The following is a 15214-nucleotide window of genomic DNA, read 5'->3' as shown; positions in this document are numbered from 1 at the left end:
ATTCTTTTTATTCCATCAAATGTTTTTAGAAATTTCAACAAACTATCTAAAAATAATTTTTTAAATCATTTTCAAAATAAACAAAAAGAAGAAGCTATTTTCATCAAATGTCTGAACTGTTTTTCAAATGTTGAACATTTTTCCAAAAGCACTTGAAAGTGTATAAAAAAGCTCGAAATTTAAAAAAGAAAAAAATGTGAAGTTTTCAAAACAAAATAGTTTAGTGATTTCTGAAACTTTTGCTAAAACAATAGGCCAACAGGAAATCCTGATTTTGACGCCCTCGTGGTTCTTACCGGGTCTGCAGAAACTCGCCGCTGGTTCTTGTTGCTCTTGGGAACGGGGATGTAAGTCCTCGGTGGGACCTGAGGGGGGAGGGTCTTACTGCGAGCCACTGGTTTCCCTGGTTGGTCCCCGTTGACCCTCCGACCTCGGGGTCCCTGCCGGCTCCCGTTGAGTCTGGACAGCGAGTCGTTGATGATGTCATAGTTGAGCTCTCCTGAGGTCACTTTTGGCTGATCCACGTCCGGCGTGAACAGGTTCACGTCCCGCGGCGTGGTTGACCCTCGGGCGGGCAGGAAGGGGTTCTCTGACCCTGATGGTTGGGGGATGGGGTTTCTGGGGGGGATGGCAGGGGGGATGTCATCAGGAAGAGAGGGGAAGCCTTTAGAGAGAAACCCTGACCCTGATGAGTCCCCCAGGCTGGACCCTGAGCAGTCCCTGAACTTGGTGTTGTCTGGACTGTCCAGGATGTACAGGGAGTCTTTGATGAAGCCGGCCAGAGGAGGGAGTGCCCGGGCTGGGATGGAGGGCGGAGACTGGGACCCTCCAGGCTGGTTCAGGGACGAGTCTGACCCAGAGAGGCCCCTCAGCAGTCCTCCTTCTATGGAGGCCGGAATGGGCTGGCTTGGGATGGGTCGGGGGCGTTCGATGGTGGGATTGGGGGTCTTGGAGCGGGTCTGGCTGTGACTTCTAGACCCCGGGCTCTGGCTGCTCCCAGAGCCGCTCTTGTCCTGTTTGAGTCTGGAGAGGGCGTCGTACTCCATCTGCAGGGCCTCGGCCAGGACCAGCTCCTTCTGACTGAGACCCAGAGCCTCCAGACAGCCCCAGCCCGCCTCGCTGTTCTCCTTCTGGGTCTGAGCCGCCGACATGATGGCTTCACCGCACAGACGGAGCGGGAGGGAGGGACGAGCTCAGCTGGATGGCGAGGAGACCCAAAGAGGACGCATGGAGCTGCAGAGGATCAGCTGAGGAGAGGAGAAACAGCAGTTAGACCTCGAATCCTACAGCCCTGACTCAGTTTGACTTTTTAACGTTCAACGTAAACTTCAGTTTTATTTAATCCTAGATAGTTTCATCTTTCATCAAAGCTCACTGAGCTAGTTCCAATACTTTTTAAATAATCATATCAGTGTTTCCCCTACATGCAATCTGACCGCTGCTGCTGCATTTAAATGCAGCGTCCTGTATTGAGTCAATACAGGACGCTGCATTTCATCCCTCACGTCCTTATCGGCCACTGATTGACTAATACGGGTTGCATTTGTCGGTTGGATTAGTCAGCTAAAACACAGAGCCAATCAGAATTCGAGTAAGGTGAGTCTTCTCACCGCAAAAGAAAGCGGGAAGGAGAGGTGACAGTTTCAGACACTCGCGGCGCAAAACCGTTTACCCGGAAGTAAGCAGGAGAACACGCCCTCGGCCCACGCACACATGGAGCTCAGCAAGACGTTAAAAAAGTCGTCATTTTCCTCGTTCACACAGCGCTGAACTGAACGGACAGGACATAGCGATAGAGTCCTGCGTCGGACAGCTAACATCCTACCTGACCATTCCTGCTGATTTCCTGGTCATTAACACCTGCCTGAGCAGTGTGTGTCATCTCTCCCTCCCACCTGTACTGCAACATGCGCGTCCAGTTCCTCCTGCAGTCTGACCTGACACTAACGCACGGAATGACAGAAGCTGCGTTCATTTTAAGAAATTATAACATTGTATTCACTTTAGCACTGTCCTTGACAAATCCATTTTTTTACTGCTCTAATCAAAGTTTTCTGACTGAATGACAGTCAGAAAACAGAAAGCAAACACTCACATCCTCATCAGGCATCACCTCCAAAAACATCAGCTACAGCTGACAGAGGACTGATTAACCCTGGTTATATTAATGAGAGTCATGTCAGATTTACAGACTTCATGTACACATTCTTTGTTTTTTAAGCTGTAGTGGAACTATTTTCTTGATCATTGTTCGCGAGTGCCAAAAAGCGCAGCGTACTTCAGTCAGCTCCCACAGAGAGTTCATTTTCACTGTTTGCCCCCTTCTGTCCCTGTCCTTGTCTGTAAATTAAACGCTTTATGAAAAGAGGCCAATTTCTATGGATAAAAAGGATTTCCCCTCAGATAACAGACTGTTGGTTCAGTATCTCTGTGCCAGTCTCTTCCTGTGTGTCATGAGGCCATCAGAGCAGCAGAGACCCTCTGCTGTATGTCTGCAGCGCTATGAAGAGAGTGAAAGCTTCTGTACACATTTATGGAATTATACTGGGCCTTGTTTACGAGCTTAAACAGTTTTAGTGCAAACAAAAATTATATTCAGACCTGATCACAACTCAGCACTCTGACTAGGTTCTTTTAGTGGATCTACCAGAATAATTCTCCTTAAAGACTGCTGCAGGGGCTCTTGAAATATGTCTGTAATTAATTATTTCCTAATGTGTTTATAACCCTACGTTTCTGACTCTGTGCTGATATGGTGTGTAAATCCTGTGTGGTGGATAAGTCAGTCAGAGGTGGAGCCATGGGGGGGCTTGTGGGGTCTATGCCCCTTATGTTTTCTCAAAAGCCCTGAATCTTTAACTTTGGTAAAAGTGCATTATCTCTGACTACTGATGAATTTTGATAAATACAGTGACCCTGCTGATCACAACATGGAAATTTCATTCAAACTGAAAAAAACCCACACAGATCAGTTGTTTTTTTCTTTGAAATTCTTAAAGGCACATGCTACAGAATAAATAAAAACCCTTACTATTAATATTTCTGCATTTGTTAAGAAAAATTATGCATCTTTAACGACACATTTTTTTGGGGGGGGGGGCTTCACCTCCGCTGCTACGACTCCATCCTAGGGGAAACATTGAATATTATTTATGGTATGTGTCAGGGCTTTCTAGAAGGTCCAGCAGCAGCAGCATCTCTCCCATGGCCCACAGAACCAGCAGGAATTGAAACTATCTGCCAGTCACTGAGTTTCCCACAGACTTTACTGAGTTCAGCCCTCTGGGTATGTGAACCACTGCACAGGTCAGTCTGTGGACCAGATATGAAAACTGCCCATGTTTGTTTTAATCCATCACACAGAATCACAAAAAAGGAAAAGAGTAAATGAGGACACTCCTCCTTTGGTTCTGACAGCCACACACACCCTGATCAGAAACCCTGCCCCAGGATAAACACACCCATCCTTCTGCTGTTGGTTCTAAGAAGACAGATCACTGAGCGCCAGCGTCAACTACACTAGGCCGGACTAAACAAGCCCGGACTATACAAGCCTGGACTAAACAAGCCCGGACTAAACAAGCCTGGACTAAACAAGCCTGGACTAAACAAGCCAGGACTATACAAGCCCGGACTAAACAAGCCTGGACTAAACAAGCCAGGACTATACAAACCCGGACTATACAAGCCCGGACTATACAAGCCTGGACTATACAAGCCTGGACTAAACAAGCCTGGACTAAACAAGCCCGGACTAAACAAGCCTGGACTAAACGAGCCAGGACTATACAAGCCTGGACTAAACAAGCCTGGACTAAACAAGCCAGGACTAAACAAGCCTGGACTAAACAAGCCTGGACTAAACAAGCCAGGACTAAACAAGCCAGGACTCAAAAAGCCCGGACTGAACAGGCTCCAACTCAACAAACCCGGACGAAACAAGGCTGGACTAAAATAGACTAGACTAAACAGGCCCAACAAGCCCAGACTAAACAAGGCTGGACTAAAAGAGACCAGACTAAACAAGCCCAACAAGCCCAGACTAAACAAGGCTGGACTAAAAGAGACCAGACTAAACAGGCCCAACAAGCCCAGACTGAACAAGGCTGGACTAAAAGAGACCAGACTAAACAAGCCCAACAAGCCCAGACTAAACAAGGCTGGACTAAAAGAGACCAGACTAAACAAGCCCAACAAGCCCAGACTAAACAAGGCTGGACTAAAAGAGACCAGACTAAACAGGCCCAACAAGCCCAGACTAAACAAGGCTGGACTAAAAGAGACCAGACTAAACAAGCCCAACAAGCCCAGACTAAACAAGGCTGGACTAAAAGAGACCAGACTAAACAGGCCCAACAAGCCCAGACTAAACAAGGCTGGACTAAAAGAGACCAGACTAAACAGGCCCAACAAGCCCAGACTGAACAAGGCTGGACTAAAAGAGACCAGACTAAACAGGCCCAACAAGCCCAGACTAAACAAGGCTGGACTAAAAGAGACCAGACTAACCCCCCCCAACACGCCCAGACTAAACAAGGCTGGACTAAAAGAGACCAGACTAAACAAGCCCAACAAGCCCAGACTGAACAAGGCTGGACTAAAAGAGACCAGACTAAACAAGCCCAACAAGCCCAGACTGAACAAGGCTGGACTAAAAGAGACCAGACTAAACAAGGCTGGACTAAAAGAGACCAGACTAAACAAGCCCAACAAGCCCAGACTGAACAAGGCTGGACTAAAAGAGACCAGACTAAACAAGCCCAACAAGCCCAGACTGAACAAGGCTGGACTAAAAGAGACCAGACTAAACAAGGCTGGACTAAAAGAGACCAGACTAAACAAGCCCAACAAGCCCAGACTAAACAAGGCTGGACTAAAAGAGACCAGACTAAACAAGCCCAACAAGCCCAGACTAAACAAGGCTGGACTAAAAGAGACCAGACTAAACAGGCCCAACAAGCCCAGACTAAACAAGGCTGGACTAAAAGAGACCAGACTAAACAAGCCCAACAAGCCCAGACTGAACAAGGCTGGACTAAAAGAGACCAGACTAAACAGGCCCAACAAGCCCAGACTAAACAAGGCTGGACTAAAAGAGACCAGACTAAACAAGCCCAACAAGCCCAGACTAAACAAGGCTGGACTAAAAGAGACCAGACTAAACAAGCCCAACAAGCCCAGACTGAACAAGGCTGGACTAAAAGAGACCAGACTAAACAAGCCCAACAAGCCCAGACTGAACAAGGCTGGACTAAAAGAGACCAGACTAAACAAGCCCAACAAGCCCAGACTGAACAAGGCTGGACTAAAAGAGACCAGACTAAACAAGGCTGGACTAAAAGAGACCAGACTAAACAAGCCCAACAAGCCCAGACTGAACAAGGCTGGACTAAAAGAGACCAGACTAAACAAGGCTGGACTAAAAGAGACCAGACTAAACAAGCCCAACAAGCCCAGACTAAACAAGGCTGGACTAAAAGAGACCAGACTAAACAAGCCCAACAAGCCCAGACTAAACAAGGCTGGACTAAAAGAGACCAGACTAAACAGGCCCAACAAGCCCAGACTGAACAAGGCTGGACTAAAAGAGACCAGACTAAACAAGCCCAACAAGCCCAGACTAAACAAGGCTGGACTAAAAGAGACCAGACTAAACAGGCCCAACAAGCCCAGACTAAACAAGGCTGGACTAAAAGAGACCAGACTAAACAGGCCCAACAAGCCCAGACTAAACAAGGCTGGACTAAAAGAGACCAGACTAAACAAGCCCAACAAGCCCAGACTAAACAAGGCTGGACTAAAAGAGACCAGACTAAACAAGCCCAACAAGCCCAGACTAAACAAGGCTGGACTAAAAGAGACCAGACTAAACAAGCCCAACAAGCCCAGACTAAACAAGGCTGGACTAAAAGAGACCAGACTAAACAAGGCTGGACTAAAAGAGACCAGACTAAACAAGCCCAACAAGCCCAGACTGAACAAGGCTGGACTAAAAGAGACCAGACTAAACAAGCCCAACAAGCCCAGACTAAACAAGGCTGGACTAAAAGAGACCAGACTAAACAAGCCCAACAAGCCCAGACTGAACAAGGCTGGACTAAAAGAGACCAGACTAAACAAGCCCAACAAGCCCAGACTGAACAAGGCTGGACTAAAAGAGACCAGACTAAACAAGCCCAACAAGCCCAGACTGAACAAGGCTGGACTAAAAGAGACCAGACTAAACAAGCCCAACAAGCCCAGACTGAACAAGGCTGGACTAAAAGAGACCAGACTAAACAAGCCCAACAAGCCCAGACTGAACAAGGCTGGACTAAAAGAGACCAGACTAAACAAGCCCAACAAGCCCAGACTGAACAAGGCTGGACTAAAAGAGACCAGACTAAACAAGCCCAACAAGCCCAGACTGAACAAGGCTGGACTAAAAGAGACCAGACTAAACAAGCCCAACAAGCCCAGACTGAACAAGGCTGGACTAAAAGAGACCAGACTAAACAGGCCCTGATCAAATAAGCCAGACACAACATGCTGGGATTAAACAAAGTCCGGACTAAACAAAGCCCGGACTAAACATCAAAGACCAAACAACCCCAGACCAAACAATCTTGGACTGAGTGAGCCCAGACTAAAGGAGCCCGGACTAAAGGGGCCCGGACTCAACAAGCTAGGACTCAACAAGCTCGGACTCAACAAGCTAGGACTCAACATGCCCAGACTGAACATGCTACGACTAAACAAGCCTGGACTAAACAATCCTGGACCAAACAAGCCGGGACGAAACAAGCTAGGACAAAACAAGCCTGGACTAAACAATCCCAGAATAAACAAGCCGGGATGAAACAAGCCCAGACTCAACAAGCTCTGACTAAACAATCCCGGACTCGTCACTCCCGGACTGAACAAGCCCGGACTCAACGAGGCCGGACTAAACAACCACAGACCAAAGATTTTCGGACTGAAGGAGCCCAGACTAAAGGAGCCCGGACTAACTTAGCCCGCACCAAACCAGCCCGGACTAAATGAGCCTGGACTAAATGATCCTGGACTAAACATGCCCAGACTGAACAAGCACGGACACGACAACCCCGAACTTAAAGGAGACATATTATACCCTATTAAGACAAGCTTAAATTGTTCTCAGAGGTCCCCAAAACATGCCTGTGAAGTTTGTTGCTGAAAAAACACTCCAGTTTAGGAATGTTGTCGGTTAAAACCCCTCTATTTCAGCCCTTCTCAGAATGAGCCATTTCTGTGTCTGTGGCTTTAAATGGTAATTAGCTGTCTGACTCCGCCACTGACCACACCCCTCTCAGGAAATGGATGCAGTACTCCTGGTACTACAGACACTTTTATCCAAAGTTTAGAATTTGACTGGGATTTGAACCATCAACCTCCCAAGCTATATACTACAGGATAACCCACTGAGCTATCCAGCATCTCAGCTGGTAGCTGAGAGGATAAACAGACGAGGGCGGAATTTACCTCCAAGTAGGGGAGGGCCAACCAAACCTGGGGGCGGGTCCTTACGCTCCTGGTGAGGTCACCAGGAGCTAAATCTGAGAACAGCTTGTTTCAGCACACATTTTCTGAAAGGTGGAGAAAGAGAGGGGGAGAGGGAATGGATTTTTCTGGTATTTGAGGGGATTGTGGACAGGCCAGGGGCACAGATTTGTGTTAGAAAAGCCTGAAAAAGTGATTTTTGCATAATATGTCTCCTTTAACAAGCCCAAACTTAACAAGCTTAGACTCAACAATCCTGGACTCAACAAATCCAGACTCAGCAAACCCCAACTAAGCAAGCCCGGAGTCAGCAAGCCCACACTAAATAAGCCCGGGCTCAACAAGCTCAGGCTAAACAAGCCCCGACTAAACAGGCCCAGATTAAACAGGCCAGGGCTAAACAAGCCCGGACTCAACATGCCCAGACGTAAACAAGCCCAGACAAAACAAGCTGGGTTGAACAAGCCGGACTCAACAAGCACGGACTGGACAAGCCCGAACTTAACAAGTCCAAACTTAACAACCCCAGACCAAACAACCCAGGACCAAACAATCTAGGACTCAAGGTGCCCAGACTAAACAGGCCCAGAGTAAACAGGCCTGGACTCAATGAGCCTTGACTAAACAAACCCGGACTCAACAAGCCCAGACTCGACAAGTCCAAACTTGACAAGCCTGGACTCAACAAGCCCGATCTTAACAAGCCCGGACTCAACATGCCCGGATTTAACATACCCAGACCAACCATGCCCGGACACATCATGTCCTGACGAAACAAGCCTGGACTAAACATGCCCAGACTCAACAAGCCCGGACTAAAGGAGCCCAGAATCAACAAGCCCGGACTCAACAAGCCTGGACTAAACAGGCCCGTACTAAACAAGCCCAGACTAAACATGCCCAGATTAAACAAGCCCAGACTCAGCAAGCCCGGACTAAACAAGCCCAGACAAAACAAGCCCAGACTAAACAGGCCCGGACTAAAAAGGGCCTGGACTAAACAAAGCTCAGACTAAACAACCCGAGACCAAACAATCTCGGACTAAAGGAGCCCAGACTAAAGGAGCCCGGACTTAAGAGCCTGGACTAAACAAGCCTGGACCAAACAAGCTCGGAACTCAACATGCCTGGACTAAACAAGCCCGGACAAAACAAGCCCAGACTAAACAGGCCCTGACTAAACAGGCCTGGACTAAACAGTCCCGGACTAAACAAGCCCGGACTCAACTGGCCCAGACGAAACAAAGCCTGGACTAAACAACCCCAGACCAAACAATCTCGGACTACAGATGCCCAGACTAAAGGAGCCTGGACTTAAGGAGCCAGGACCAAACAGGCCCAGACTTAACAAGCCGGACTCAACGTGCCTGGACTCAACAAGCCCCAACTACACAAGCCCGCACTCAACAAGTTCTGACTCAACAAGGCTGGACTAAACAAGCCCTGACTAAACAGGCCTGAAATAAACAGGCCCGGACTAAATAGGCATAGAATAAACAGGCCCCGAATAAACAGGCTCGGAGTAAACAGGCCGGGACTACACAGGCCCTGAATAAATGGGCCTGGAGTAAATAGGCCCGGACTAAACAACCCCAGACCAAAGAATCTCGGACTAAAGATGCCCAGACAAAACAAGCCCAGATTTAAGGAGCCCGGACCAAACAGGCCCAGACTCAACAAGCCCTGACTCAACAAGCATGGACTAAACAGGCCCGGACTAAACAGGCCTGGACGATTGTTTCCACAAAATGGTGTACTTTAGTTCACTTTGCCCCGGTTTAGGCCATTAAATCCTGATCTTTCCTGTGGTTCTGTCCACTCACTCTGACCCATTGGGATCAGGATTAAGAGATGTCTTTAGTTCCAGTTTGGCATTGTAGAACTGAATTAAACTGAACTGGACAAAAAGAGGGAAGGAGCTGGCTGTCATTGGGAGCTAGCTACAGAGCCGTCTCCTATCAGGCTGGCTCCTGGTCACACTCGGATGGCTGGTTTCTATCTGAGCTGTTAGAAGTCTGTAATAAACAAGGCTTGGGGTTAGGGTTATAAGGGTTATTAACATCTGAGCCTCCATGTTTACATCTGGTCGTCTCATTCTTCTCCACGTCCTCAATATCACTGTGTCCATAAAAGCATAAATCAAGTTTACATGTTAAAGAGGCTCAGCTAACCTCTTAGGTCAATACCAGACTGCTCTAGACCAGTTAGCAAAGACAACAAACAAGTTCAACATTATTTCATCCATAATTTAAAAAGACCAAGTCCAGTTTAGAATGAAACAGTTTTAAGTGAGACTTGTGTCTAAATGATGATGATGATGTGTACAAAAACGTCTAAAATTGTTATTTTAACAGGATGCATTTGCAGCGTCCGATGCTTTAACCCCTCTAGGTGAGGGTGGGGGTATCTGGTCTCTGGTGCTGTTTATTTCAGGCTGAGTGTGGGCGTTCAATGCGCTTTATTCACTTATTCACCAGAGCTGAAACATCTGAACTCAAGCAAATCACTCTTGCTGCAACGGCCAATCAGCATGGAGACCTCCAAAAGGACCAGCCTGGGGGTCATGACAGCAACCGTACACCTGGAGGAGGTGTGAACCACCTGACAGTAGATGGAGCCTGAAACCACAATGACCTGATATCTAGAAGGCTGCAGCCTCTTCATGCTCTGTCACACTGACAGCAGAGAGCGTCTGCTCAACAGAAACATCTTTGTTCAGCTGACGGGACGTCCCAGTCCAAACTCTCCTACAGAAACTCAGAGAACCAGAGGACCACCATCTGGGCGATAAACCTGAGCGAGGAGAGAGGAAGGAAGGAAACACAAAAACACAATCAGGAGGAAGTGACACGGTGAGGAGGAAAGAGCAGCTGAGACCTGACCGGGTCAGGAATAACAGTCCCCCCCATGTAATGACAAAGTCTGCAGAGGAGAGCGCTTTGTGCTGGTCCCCCTCTCTGCAAAGACTGTCATTTTGCCATCACATCACTGCTGCTGCTGCGAGTCTGTGCTACTGTGGTTTATGTAGCATCCCAACCAGCCATTAAACACATAAACACAGCAGCCAATCAGGGCAGAGCAGCCGCTATACACATAAACACAGCAGCCAATCAGGGCAGAGGAGCTGCTATACACATAAACACAGCAGCCAATCAGGGCAGAGCAGCCAGTGCTGGGTTCAAGGGGGAATGTTAGGGTTTACCATGATTGGGGGGGGCATAAAATCATTCCTGGCAGGTTTTTGGAGATGTTTGCCAAAAGTATTCACTCACTCATCCAAATAATGTAAATCAGGTGTTCCAGTCACTTCCATGTCCACAGGTGTATAAAATCATCACCTAGGCATGCAGACTGTTTCTACAAACATTAGTGAAAGAATGGCTCGCTCTCAGGAGCTCAGTGAATTCCAGCGTGGTACTGTGATAGGATGCCACCTGTGCAACAAGTCCAGTGGTGAAATTTCCTGGCTCCTAAATATTCCACAGTCAACTGTCAGTGGTATTAGAACAAAGTGGAAGCCATTGGGAACCACAGCAACTCAGCCACCAAGTGGTAGGCCACGTAAAATGACGGAGCGGGGTCAGAGGATGCTGTGAGGTCATAGTGCGCAGAGGTCGCCAACTTTCTGCAGAGTCAATGGCTACAGACCTCCAAACTTCATGTGGCCTTCAGATTAGCTCAAGAACAGTGGTAGAGAGCTTCATGGATGGGTTACCATGGTAACAGCTGCATCCAAGCCATACATCAACAAGGTCAATGCAAAGCGTGGGATGCAGTGGTGTAAAGCACGCCGCCACTGGACTCTAGAGCAGTGGAGACGCCTTCTCTGGAGTGACCAATCATGCTCCTCCATCTGGCAATCTGATGGACCAGTCTGGGTTTGGGGGTTGCCAGGAGAACGGTACTTGTCTGACTGCATTGTGCCAAGTGTAAAGTTTGGTGGAGGGGGGATTATGGTGTGGGCTTGTTCTTCAGGAGCTGGGCTTGGCCCCTTAGTTCCAGTCAAAGGAACTCTGAATGCTTCAGCAGACCAAGAGATTCTGGACAATTCCATGCTCCCAACTTTGTGGGAACAGTTTGGGGATGGCCCCTTCCTGTTCCAACATGACTGTGCACCAGTGCACAAAGCAAGGTCCATAAAGACATGGAGGAGAGAGTTTGGTGTGGATCAACTGGACTGGCCTGCACAGAGTCCTGACCTCAACCCCACAGAACACCTTTGGGATGAATTAGAGCGGAGACTGAGAGCCAGGCCTTCTGGTCCAACATCAGTGTGTGACCTCACCAATGTGCTCAGGAAGAATGGTCAAAAATTCCCATAAACACACTCCTAAACCTTGTGGAAAGCCTTCCCAGAAGAGCTTAAGCTGTTATAGCTGCAGAGGGTGGACCCACGTCAGATTAAACCCTCTGGATTAAGAATGGGATGGCACTGAAGTTCATATGAGAGTTAAGGCAGGTGAGCCAATACTTTTGGCAATATAGTGTACGTCCCAGAAACAGTCGACAGCCTTCCTCTACCTCTTCATCAGCACCGTCTGCCTCTGCTAATGCTTTCACAGAGACATGGAGGCCCCAGGTGTGACTTTAAACCCCGTCCTGGAGCTTCAGGAGGAAATGAGGCCTGAACTTTGAACAACCAGAGCAGACAGCCCTCCAGCTCTGCTGCCTCTACTGTCCACACTTTTACCACATGCTTCTAAACAATACCATCTTTTTAATGATCATCAGACTGTGAGACTGCAGGTTAAAATCATACACGGTCAGTCTAATCATGAAGGGAATGAGTGTCGGACTTCTAAAATGCCGTGGTGAGGAAGTCTCTCCCTCTTTAACGGGTCATTTCTGGTTTTATATGCCAGTAGTTGCAGACAAACTGCTCACTGAGGACTTCTGTTGTAGTTGTGGTGTCCGTCACATCAGCGTCTGTTCCAGCTGCAGGTTGTTACCTGTCCTCCAAGGCCCCCCTGCTGTGTTACAGGTAAATCAAGTCATTACTCAACCAGGTTGAGTAATCAGAATAAAACAATATAGTGATCAAAAACAGTAATAAAGGGCTTAGAAAGCAGTGCTGATGGATGTTAATGTGTGCAGAGGTTAGGGTTAGGGTTAGGGTTAGGGTTAGGGTTAGGGTTAGGGTTAGGGTTAGGGGGTGGACCCACGTCTATTTTTACACTGACATATTGATCATACAGTGATGAGATCTACAGTCAGAAGTCTATTTTTAAACTGTCCAGCTGCTCTGTGCGTTCCTCTTCCTGTTTGGGTCGATCAGCTCTGTTGCCCCTTTTCGACCGAGCTGGTGCTAGGGCTAGTTCCAGGATAGAGCCTGGGTTAGCATCGGTTCTTTCTGTTTCCACCAACAAAGCACTGGCTCCAGGTGCTAAAACCAGTGCTTAGCAGGCACCAACTCTTTGCTGGGCAAGAGCGAAGCACCAACTACGTCAGGGGGCGGGGGGCGGGGTTATCGTGACAATCGTGACGTGGTGGAGTCCATGCTAGTGTACTCCGTCCTGCAGACCGTTACTGATCCTGGTAAGTTTTATTTCATGCTGTTGTTCACCTACAATGAATACGCTTGCTACAATATTCCCTCATTAATATTATGAACGTTACGCCAGCTAACGTGGTGCGTGCTATCGTTTGCTAGCCAGTTAGCCGATAGTAAGCTAACAAACAATAACAATGCCTGACCTGTATTCAGAATTCCCTCATTGTTACACAGTGGCCCATTTAATTATATTACTGAACTACGTGGTAATCAACGTTTCTTCCTCATTTCAGAGTTGTCCACAGCGGATTTGGAGGCTCTGTTACCACGACCAGCATCGCCAGTCCCATTCTGCAGCTCATCTGTGTCGTCTCCCTCTGGGACCGAATCATTTGGTCGTTAAAAGTTTATTTCTAATTATGTTAATGTGTACTTTATGTGAATAAAAAGTTATGTGTGATAAGAGATTCATGTTTGGTCTGTAATCTACAGCTCTGATCATCAACTGGTGGCCCGAGGGCCAAATCAGGCTCTGGTTTTAAGAGTATCTTTGGCTACAAATATCTGCAGCTGTTTGATTCATCCCAAAAACAATTACTGTTTAAACAGTTTTAGAATGATCTGATTTGATCTGTTTTTACAGAAATTTACTTGTCAGCCATTATTATTAAATACCTTCTTAAAATGGGTTAAAACTGGCAGAAATGTTGCAAAAATGCCCAGAGTAAGGGATGAAAAGGGGTTAGAGAGTGGCAAAATGTGCTTAGGAGTGGCACAAAGGGGCAAAAGTATGCAGGAAATGAGGTTAAAATGTGGCAAAAACAGGTAAATGAGGAAAAAGGGGGCACAAAGTAAAAAAATGGGTTATAGATGGTAAAATGGTGCAAAAAATAATGGAAAGAGGTTTAAAAGTGGCAAAAATGGATACAAGAGTGGAACAAAGGGATAAAACTAGCAGGAAAAGTGGTTCAAAGAGAGAATGGAAAAATGTTTTAAAGAGGCAAAAAGTATCTTAGTTTCAAACATAACAGCAGCATGTGAGTTTTCTTTATTCATACCAAGCTAGACAGACAAACTGCCCTACTATAGCACATATAGTATTTGATTTGTATTGTCGATTTCGACAAATTTATGGAAAATGTAAAAAGTTCATGCTATGCTGACATAAAAGTGGGGCATTTCAGTAAAGAATGCAATGGTGATTTCCTCATCTCAGACAATTCATTGAAACAAGTCAAACAGCAGCGCTGGGTACAAAGCAAAAAATGTGAATGTCACAGTAACTTCCATGCGTCCTTGAGGATCAATTACAGCATCAACTAAAGGTGAACTGCATGATGGAGAGGACTGTTTAAATACAAACATCTGTACATCTCATGACAGTTTATTTGGATAGAACAGCATGCCTTCAGCCACACACAAAGAAAATCACTGATCTGCATGGTTACAATACTCCATCAAAGCTGCCCTAATGTCAGTCCCCTCTGGATTACCATTCCCAGGTTACTGTTGGACAGGAGGCTGACTGTGTACATGTGTGCCTGGGAGCTCCTATGAAGTTATCCCCATGTTCCTCACAAATATTATGGAGTACACCGCAGGTCATCGACATTTTCTTGCTCAGCTCCAGCTTGCAGTCATTTCTTTTAGGAGGCACCTCCTCGCAGTCAGCCTTAAGACCATCTATAACGATAAACAAAGACATCATCATCAACTTATTGCGTTTGTTTCACTGCTATGTACTTGATGCAAGCGTAGTCGAAGCTAAGAAGCCTAGCAAAGGCTAACACTAACACGTTCACTGTTATGAATCAAAACGTCTTTGATAATTACCCGTCTTCTCAAACGCAGTTGTCGCTCCCAGTCACTCTGACGAAGATGGATAGCCTGTAGCAGTTGTTTTACTTTTGGCTCTGGATCTTTATGCAGGCTTGCAAAGCCAGGATCGTCACTTGCAACGATGAGCTCCTCCATTGTTGCTTTGTTGACTTCCACATGGCGTGAGCGTCCTTGGGTAAAAGGCTACGTATGCAGTTACGTACTGACGTTTTAAGGTGACGCAAGGACGTGGCTCCAACTTGGCTCCTTGCCGATGGAAAACCAAACCGCTTCTTATGAAGAACGTGATTAGAACCAACTAAGCACTGGCACTAGCACTGAACGAGCACCTGGTTCTTTTGATGGAAAAGGAGTATATGTGGATGACACTTTGACCTTTGTGGC

At 47.0% G+C, this 15214-nt stretch overlaps 1 protein-coding gene across 1 annotated transcript in view; it reads right to left on the bottom strand.

The window, feature by feature from the left end:
* Positions 1-15214, bottom strand: part of pik3c2b (phosphatidylinositol-4-phosphate 3-kinase, catalytic subunit type 2 beta) — a 105861-nt gene that overhangs the window by 72042 nt on the left and 18605 nt on the right. The window contains exon 2 of the mRNA XM_041782556.1: positions 297-1247. Within this exon, the coding sequence (XP_041638490.1) occupies positions 297-1151 (855 nt within the window). The 5' untranslated portion in view covers positions 1152-1247. The remainder of the gene's footprint in view (positions 1-296; positions 1248-15214) is intronic.

This window comes from Cheilinus undulatus, linkage group 3 (assembly GCF_018320785.1).
Source record: "Cheilinus undulatus linkage group 3, ASM1832078v1, whole genome shotgun sequence".
Lineage (NCBI taxonomy): Eukaryota > Metazoa > Chordata > Actinopteri > Labriformes > Labridae > Cheilinus > Cheilinus undulatus.
Note: the sequence above shows the minus strand (reverse complement) of the source record. Positions and strands in the feature narration are given on the sequence as shown.